General features: G+C 38.7%; 1 protein-coding gene across 1 annotated transcript; it reads left to right on the top strand.

Moving 5' to 3' along the window:
• The first annotated feature begins 7,768 nt into the window (after positions 1 to 7,768).
• On the top strand, positions 7,769 to 8,928 carry LOC124170405. Its single transcript, XM_046549125.1, has 5 exons — positions 7,769 to 7,952; positions 8,035 to 8,162; positions 8,263 to 8,437; positions 8,517 to 8,592; positions 8,669 to 8,928. Exons 1-5 carry the CDS (start codon positions 7,769 to 7,771, stop codon positions 8,766 to 8,768), a joined length of 663 nt encoding a protein of 220 aa, XP_046405081.1. The 3' UTR covers positions 8,769 to 8,928.
• The last annotated feature ends 923 nt before the right edge of the window (positions 8,929 to 9,851 follow it).

Genomic DNA, 9,851 nt, shown 5'->3' with positions numbered 1-9,851 from the left:
ATAAACCCCCCATACCGCCTTCAAAACATCGTCATAAGCTAAAATGCCACAATCACGGCTAGCATGCGTCTACATTCTGCCTCATTATCCCCCGGTAGCCTTTGTAAACGATGGGGGATAGCTGGTAGTACGTATTGCTCTGTGAACCATCGATTTTCAATTATGATTACAGTACACTGGGCGCTTCCATTTTATTTTACTTGAATTTCAATAAATTGGAATAAGTTTTGAAAATATAAATATGGTTTCACTATACGTATTTCGGATTAAGTAGCCATGGAGAAAGGAATTATCTTGAATGGAATGTCGTTCAATTTTCGCTGTTAAAAGTTTTATTAATTAAGAATTTTGATATCATTGTAACACTGAGCTTCTTTCATGTGCTTCTCAGTTGAACGAATTTTGATCAAAATAATCTAATCTAATAATACCATATCATGCCAATAAATTGCAGTTTCACTAAAAAAAGGCAATGACTGCTTAGTATTTGCAGTGGAGGGGGGGGGGAACATTTTAAGCGATAAAACATTACGTGTATGGATCTCAATTTTAATATGGTTTCACTATACGTATTCCGGATAAAGTAGCCATGGAGAAATGAATTATCTTGAATGGAATGTCGTTTAATTTTCGCCGTTAAAAGTTTTATTAATTAAGAATTTTGATATCATTGTAACACTGAGCTGCTTTCATGTGCTTCTCAGTTGAACGAATTTTGATCAAAATAATCTAATCTAATAATACCATATCATGCCAATAAATTGCAGTATTTCTCCCCTTTCATCCAGGATTGCGTATATCGAACGTTGAGGGCCGATATACATCGATTAATAATGAAGCTGCGGGTGTTGGCCCCTGCAGTTACCTTCCTGACAATACCTCCAGCGCCAGCTATGTGGCGTAATGTCATATACAGGAGACACGTACTGGCGCTGGGACGGTGGCTACACCGGTATTACAGATGTAAGATATTACACAGTATTCGCACTCACGTACCAGGATGACGTTAACCGTTCCTCTCATAACTGACTTATTTTACAGGGGGGATCCGGGTCGTAGATATCACAACTCCTTTTCTTGTCGATCACGGTGGGGTAGACGACACATTTTTTGAGAGGTTAGTATTTCATTCTCATATGGTTTTCCAATGCCCAATGAAGGTTGTTTTCATTTCCTTTCCTTCTTCCGTACAGGTATATGGGTAAAGGTAATCGTCGCCGTCCCGACGGTGTCCACCCTAATCAGAGGGGGATGGAGGTGGTGATGGAATGCTTGGAGAGGAGTGTGTGGTAGGGAGTGCTTGCACGTGTGAATGTGATGCGTGAATGGCTGTGTGTGTCTTTGTGTTTGTCGGTTACAAGTAGGCCTATGTGCCAGTTGAAAAATATTGTCTTTACGTTTGCTGTGCTCTCTCGGCCGGTTTACTTGGGGATATTTTCAACTGGGGCGTGGGGATCCCTTTTCCGTTACGTCTACGTATAAAAAAGGGAAACGCGCCTTGCCAGTTACCTCTCGGGTGGCGTGGAAAAACTGCTATAAACTCATTCAAACTTCAAATGGATGACTTTTAACTTTATCAAAAAAATTCTACCCCTGATATTACAAGCACAAATAGGCCCAGTGCAGAAAATGTGGTAACAATTATTAAATATGAAGTAAGTTGTGTATTAACACTTTCATAGGTCGCAAATAACGTACATGATTTCAAAATTTAAATAAAACTGTATTAAAACTATGAATTGCAGCTTCACTGGAATTAGGCACTGATTGCTTAATGTCAGCAGTGAAGAGAGCGGAATATTTTAAACGATAGGGGAGACTGGGGCACAGTGGTACAGTTTTAGCATTTAATTTTTATTTTCCTCAGAAAAATTGGTATATTATATTACGTGTATGGATCTCAATTTTAATATTGTTATTTCCTGATAAACATTGCAAAGATTTTAGGCGCATCATTCATGAACATTTATCAACTAATGCACTTCAATTTCTTTGAAAACGGAAGATAACATTTTGAAAATGCGTTTATTAATTGGAAGTTTTGGAAATTCACCAGTTAAAAAAAAGCATTACAGCGTGAAGCACAAAAAACACAATTAGCGTGCACATACGATACGTCACGCTAGAAAATTGAACTGATTCTACATACGGGAATTATGAAAGCTGAATGCCTTTCTCATCCGGCACGTACACATAACATTGATTATTCCACGTTTAGTAACACACTTCGTTCAAGAAATCAAATGCAATCTGCAATTCGTCACTTTACTTTTTCAATCTGCCATGCCCTGTGGCTATACCAATAAGATCATTTTCTCCGAGAACGCACTATCAATATTGTATCCTATATTTCGAGATAAACTATGTTCATTACGCAATGGTTCTTTCATCGCCTTCATGTCCGAGTCGCAGACGCCTAAATGGACGATCGATTTTGAATTATGGTTACAGTACACCGGTCACTTTGATGTAATTCTACTTGAATTACAATAAATTGGAATAATTGTCGGAAATATAATTTTCCTTTCATCATTCGTATTTCGGAGGAAATAGTCATGGAGAAATGAATTATCTGGAATGGAACGTCTTTGATTTTTCATAGTGAAAATTTATATTTAATTTGGGAGAAGCTATATAATCGGACGGGATGGTAACGTGATTTTTAGATACATTATTAATTGAGAAATGAGCTAAATAATGTCAAATGCATTCTGAATATTGTATCCTATATTTCGAGGAAAACCATTTTCATTGCCCGACGGTTGGTTTATCGCCTTGACGTCTACGCGAGCATGTTCGCGTAGACGTTCTCATGTCATCCTCTGTGGCGTACAATATTCACATTTGTCGCGTACATTACCGTACGGTGTTGTATTAAAAGGGTGGGTGGATCGAGAAATGCGACACGCAGGATAGAAAGGACACGAATGGGGTGAAAAGCGTTGGGAAAACCCGCAAAAGACAGACAAGGGTGAAAGTATAGTTATTTTGGATTTTCACATGCACATTCAAATATCCTTTTGGCGGCATCCCTTCGTCTCAAGCGGGGATATTCTTTTCAGAAGGCTTTCCATCAACAATGGGCTGCTAGAGTGCTCAACGACCTTGCCCGCGCAGCGCTGGCAGTTGTGTGTTGCCTGGGGGAGGGGTCCACAGCGCAAAGGAACACATCTTTACCGATTGACGGACGTCCGAGAACCCATTTACGAAACTGTTACATGCATATTAACGCATATTCATACGCATGTAACAACTCGTGACTAAATAACATGTAGTGGAAAATAAGAAGAGTTGCAGGAAGAGTTTTAAGACAATATAGCACAACTACGCCAAATGCAGAAAAGGTGGTAATAATTATTAAATATCAACTAAGCTTTGTGTTCACACTTTCATAGGTCAATAATTCCGTATATGATTTTAAATTTTTAATGAAATTATATCATGCAATAAATTGCAGTTTCACAAAAAAAATGGCAGTGACTACTCAATATTTGCAGTGAAGAGGGCGGAATATTTTAAGCGATATTATATTACGTGTATGGATCTCTATTTTAATATTGTTATTTCCTGAAAAACATATTGAAGCTTTAAGTCAATCAATTCATAATTGCATTAATTCTTTTAAATAAATAACATCATTTTGTATTCATTCCTCGTTTTAATACATTCGTAGACAATTACACTACCATAATGTTACATGCATAGACATCGTACGATGTCGCGTTGACGTCAGGGCGAAAATGGATGAATACGTTAAAATTGATCACAGATCTTTGTTTAAAAATTGTAATCGCTGCTCTGAAGACAAAAAATGTCATTCTTAATTTATATTTTTCGAGAAAGGAACAAGAAGATTTTTCGCAAAACGCATGCATAAACAATTAATGACCGCGGACGCTTACTGCTTTCACATTCGTTCGGAGACAGGGTCTCCGAATTAATTTATAACCCATTCGTTTCTTATTTTATCGTTAAAATAAATTTGCTATTTCTGTATGATGGTTCTTTTTTCGACTTCATGTCCGAGTGGCAGACGCCTAAATGAACGATCGATTTTGAATTATGATTACAGTACACTGGCCACTTTGATTTTATTTTACTTGAATTTGAATACATTGGAATGAGTGTTGAAAATATAAATATGGTTTCACTATACGTATTTCCGATAAAATAGCCATGGAGAAATTAATTATCTTGAATGGAACGTCGTTGAATTTTCCCTGTTAAAAGTTTTATTTATCTACGGAACAGCTATATACTCGGACGGGATTTTGAAGTGACATTTACATACATTGTCGATTGCAAATGAGCTATATTATATGAAATAAATCAACTGCCATCGTGTTGCAGAAATACATTCATGAGAATAGCAAAGGTGATAATGTGGCCGCAACCATAATCTATTCTTAACTTATGTATTTATAAGTGAAACTAAATGAAAGATAAGGAACTACGCATTCAATTCTTCAACAGTTTATATCCGATATTGTCACACGACGCCTACTGCTTTATTCGTCGTTAAGAGACAGTGGTCCTTCGCGTCGTTGCTTTTCGTTACGGAACTTTTTGGCATCATTCATGAACATTTATCAACTAATGTACTTCAATTTCTTTGAAAACGGAAGATAACATTTTGAAAATGCGTTTATTAATTGGAAGTTTTGGAAATTCACCAGTTAAAAAAAAAAGCATTACAGCGTGAAGCACAAAAAACACAATTAGCGTGCACATATGATACGTCACGCTAGAAAATTGAACTGATTCTACATACGGGAATTATGAAAGCTGAATGCCTTTCTCATCCGGCACGTACACATAACATTGATTATTCCACGTTTAGTAACATACCTCGTTCAAGAAATCAAATGCAATCTGCAATTCGTCACTTTACTTTTTCAATCTGCCATGCCCTGTGGCTATACCAATAAGATCATTTTCTCCGAGAACGCACTATCAATATTGTATCCTATATTTCGAGATAAACTATGTTCATTACGCAATGGTTCTTTCATCGCCTTCATGTCCGAGTCGCAGACGCCTAAATGGACGATCGATTTTGAATTATGGTTACAGTACACCGGTCACTTTGATGTAATTCTACTTGAATTACAATAAATTGGAATAATTGTCGGAAATATAATTTTCCTTTCATCATTCGTATTTCGGAGGAAATAGTCATGGAGAAATGAATTATCTGGAATGGAACGTCTTTGATTTTTCATAGTGAAAATTTATATTTAATTTGGGAGAAGCTATATAATCGGACGGGATGGTATCGTGATTTTTAGATACATTATTAATTGAGAAATGAGCTAAATAATGTCAAATGCATTCTGAATATTGTATCCTATATTTCGAGGAAAACCATTTTCATTGCCCGACGGTTGGTTTATCGCCTTGACGTCTACGCGAGCATGTTCGCGTAGACGTTCTCATGTCATCCTCTGTGGCGTACAATATTCACATTTGTCGCGTACATTACCGTACGGTGTTGTATTAAAAGGGTGGGTGGATCGAGAAATGCGACACGCAGGATGGAAAGGACACGAATGGGGTGAAAAGCGTTGGGAAAACCCGCAAAAGACAGAGAAGGGTGAAAGTATAGTTATTTTGGATTTTCACATGCACATTCAAATATCCTTTTGGCGGCATCCCTTCGTCTCAAGCGGGGATATTCTTTTCAGAAGGCTTTCCATCAACAATGGGCTGCTAGAGTGCTCAACGACCTTGCCCGCGCAGCGCTGGCAGTTGTGTGTTGCCTGGGGGAGGGGTCCGCATTCTGGCGTAGACTTGGGGTTTTCCAAATATTTTGAATGGGGGATCTGTCATGGGTACAAATGCATTGGAAAAACGTAGGTTACTACTATCGATTCCCACGTACCGTGCACATACGCTATACATAAAGAATTCGATTTGATTGCACGTACGGAAATTATGATAGCTGAATGTATTTCACTATACGGCACGTACACATAACGATAATTATTCCACGTTTAGTAACATTATTCGGAAATCAAATGCAATCAGTAATTGGTCGTGAAAATGTATTTAAAGTATTTATGAAATTTATTTCCTTTCGCTGTCATTACTTTGCATTTATAACGGAAGGAAACATATTTAAACTGCTTCTATTAATATTTAGTTTTGGATATTCTTAAAAATACTCTCAACTAGAAATAAGGAAGGTGCCATGCGGTCAGCACTTTCGCCGAAGGATTCCCAAGGGTTATTATTCCCTGACTCCACCATCGGCGAACTCACCCACGCAGGTCCCTCTCCTCGACCCTACCAGCGGGGCGCGTACCTCCGAAAAAGTGACCGATCCTACTACATTTTCGAACTCTATCATACTATCCCGTCATCAGAAATTGAATGTTTTCATCGCACTCCGGCAAATCATGCCATCAAGTAGGAACTCGAACGGTGTTTCTGCGATGAAAAATAAGGATTTTGTTAATTTTTCTATAATTCCTCCTGCGTGTTCTGGGCACGAGTATGTACCAGAGTACTGGTGAAATGTAACCTATGCAGCTTAAACTTAGGCGCCTGATGTCAATTCCTTGCGCAGCAGCTTCCCTCTTATAATCTGCCGTGCCGTGCGGCTATCCAAATAAGCTGAATTTTTCCATGAACGTCATCTACTACCAATATTGTATCCTATATATCGGGGAAAACTATGTTAATCACGCGATGGTTCTTTTTTCGCCTTCATGTCGGAGTGGCAGACGCCTAAATGAACGGTCGATTCTGAATTATGAATACAGTACACTGAGCGCTTCCATTTTATTTTACTTGAATTTGAATAAATTAGAATAAGTGTTGAAAATATAAATATGGTTTCACCATACGTATTTCGGATAAATTAGCCATGGAGAAATGAATTATCTTGAATGGAATGTCGTTGAATTTTCGCTGTTAAAAGTTTTATTAATTAAGAATTTCGATATCATTGTAACACTGAGCTGCTTTCATGTGCTTCTCAGTTGAACGAATTTTGATCAAAATAATCTAATCTAATAATACCATATCATGCCAAAAAATTGCAGCTTCACTGAAAAAAGGCAATGACTGCTTAGTATTTGCAGTGGAGGGGGGGGGGAATATATTAAGCGATATTATATTACGTGTATGGATCTCAATTTTAATATTGTTATTTCCTGAAAAACATTGCAAAGCTTTAAGGCAATCAATTCATAATTGCATTAATTCTTTTAAATAAATATCATCATTTTGTATCCATCCCTCCTTTTACAACATTCGTAGGCAATTACAATACCATCGTCTCGGAAGTTTTAGGGGACACTTCAAGCAAATTATTAAATTATTGCGCTTTTATATTTCTTTAAAACGGAAGTTAATATTTAGAAACTACTTTCATTGATTGGAAGTCTCGGAAATTCTTAAAGTATCCATCAACTGTTAATGTATCATTTGTGTAACGGAAATGGAAAGGTTGGGCAAAAAATGTGCATGCTTTCTTCCATTTACATAAACAGTAGAAAATTATTCGATACACTTCCTTTCCACCGTGTGATGAGCATGTACGATTCCAATTGCGTGCTGTATATTCGTGATTTATAAACCCCTGCCAATTATGCCAGAGGTGGATCATACTTCAGCTGTTACGTGGTTGTCAGCCGCCATGACTCCTCCCACGGAAGGCGGGGTTTAGGTGGTGGGAGCTACGAGACACGTCCGTCCGGCGTATAGTGGGAAGGTTTGAAGGTTTAGGAGTGGGCGAAGCGGCGGAGAAGGGGTGCTACGTAGCATGCGAACGTCATCTGCATCTCAGCAAGGACGTTGGAAGGATATCGTGCGCTCCTGTAGAAACCCTGCCGCTGTCCATTACCCGTTGCCGACGATGGAAGGGCCAGTTATGTGCGGACATCAGCTCCTGGGCGACTCCCATATGGTGCGCCTGGGTGCGTATTTGGGGTGGCGGATGGAGGGAGGTAAGTACATACTTATACTATGATGAAGTACCTTTTCCAATAACTTCTCTTCCTGCTCATCACCTGTGATTTCTCACAACAGTTCGCCCTGCCCGCATCGGGTTATGTGTATCGGGGCAGACAGTCCTCCAATTGAGGAGACTCGTGGATGACCACGGTTATTTTGCAAAGCCTGTGATCGTCCTTATCGGGTCGAACGACCTCCGTAATGTAAGTGTTCCTATTTACACTTTTCCGTGAAAGAGAGCGTCAGCGGATTCCAACTCCTCTCTCGCGGAGAATAACGTATTATTTCTCCCCTTTCATCCAGGATTGCGTATATCGAACGTTGAGGGCCGATATACATCGATTAATAATGAAGCTGCGGGTGTTGGCCCCTGCAGTTACCTTCCTGACAATACCTCCAGCGCCAGCTATGTGGCGTAATGTCATATACAGGAGACACGTACTGGCGCTGGGACGGTGGCTACACCGGTATTACAGATGTAAGATATTACACAGTATTCGCACTCACGTATGCTGGATGACGTTAACCGTTCCTCTCATAACTGACTTCCTTTACAGGGGGGATCCGGGTCGTAGATATCACAACTCCTTTTCTTGTCCATCACGGTGGGGTAGACGACACATTTTTTGAGAGGTTGGTATTTCATTCTCATATGCTTTTCCAATGCCCAATGAAGGTTGTTTTCATTTCCTTTCCTTCTTCCGTACAGGTATATGGGTAAAGGTAATCGTCGCCGTCCCGACGGTGTCCACCTTAATCAGAGGGGGATGGAGGTGGTGATGGAATGCTTGGAGAGGAGTGTGTGGTAGGGAGTGCTTGCACGTGTGAATGTGATGCGTGAATGGCTGTGTGTGTCTTTGTGTTTGTCGGTTACAAGTAGGCCTATGTGCCAGTTGAAAAATATTGTCTTTACGTTCGCTGTGCTCTCTCGGCCGGTAAACTTGGGGATATTTTCAACTGGGGCGTGGGGATCCCTTTTCCGTTACGTCTACGTATAAAAAAGGGAAACGCGCCTTGCCAGTTACCTCTCGGGTGGCGTGGAAAAACTGGTATAAACTCATTCAAACTTCAAATGGATGACTTTTAACTTTATCAAAAACATTCTACCCCTGATATTACAAGCACAAATAGGCCCAGTGCAGAAAAGGTGGTAACAATTATTAAATATGAAGTAAGTTGTGTATTAACACTTTCATAGGTCGCAAATTACGTTCATGATTTCAAAATTTAAACAAAACTGTATTAAAACTATGAATTGCAGCTTCACTGGAATTAGGCACTGATTGCTTAATGTCAGAAGTGAAGAGGGCGGAATATTTTAAACGATAGGGGAGACTGGGGCACAGTGGGACAGTTGTAGCATTTTATTTTAAATTTTCCTCAGATTAATTGGTAAACGAAAAATTTTGGTCTCACTGCTTGGAGAATATATTCTAAAACTTATAAAAAAAACCGCAAGTAATACATTTCACTCAAAACAGTTGAAATACTTACGTTTCTTCTTCGATGAAAAATGTCCCACTCTGCCCCAGGCAGGGACAGGCTTGCGTTGGTCAACAAAATACAAATTTTAAATTAATTGAGGGCAAAAAATGAATTTATTTACATTAATAGGTTAAATATATATGCAAGCGTGCATATTTATCAATGAAATTATTATTCAAGATACATGCGCGGATGAAAAATATTAAGTCATGTTATTATCAATTTTAAATCACTGCTTGCAATTATTTTCATCAAAATTTCATTATTTTAATGGCTTAAGTCCTTTGAACTGTGCTTAATGCTCAATTTAGTGATTTTATTCTAAAATTAATGCTTTCTCTTCCATTTCCAATCCCCTTTCGTAGGCCTTTCATATAAAAATCTTAAATTTTCTTGACATTTTAACC

This window comes from Ischnura elegans, chromosome 13 (genome assembly GCF_921293095.1).
Source record: "Ischnura elegans chromosome 13, ioIscEleg1.1, whole genome shotgun sequence".
In the NCBI taxonomy this organism is placed as follows: domain Eukaryota; kingdom Metazoa; phylum Arthropoda; class Insecta; order Odonata; family Coenagrionidae; genus Ischnura; species Ischnura elegans.
Note: the sequence above shows the minus strand (reverse complement) of the source record. Positions and strands in the feature narration are given on the sequence as shown.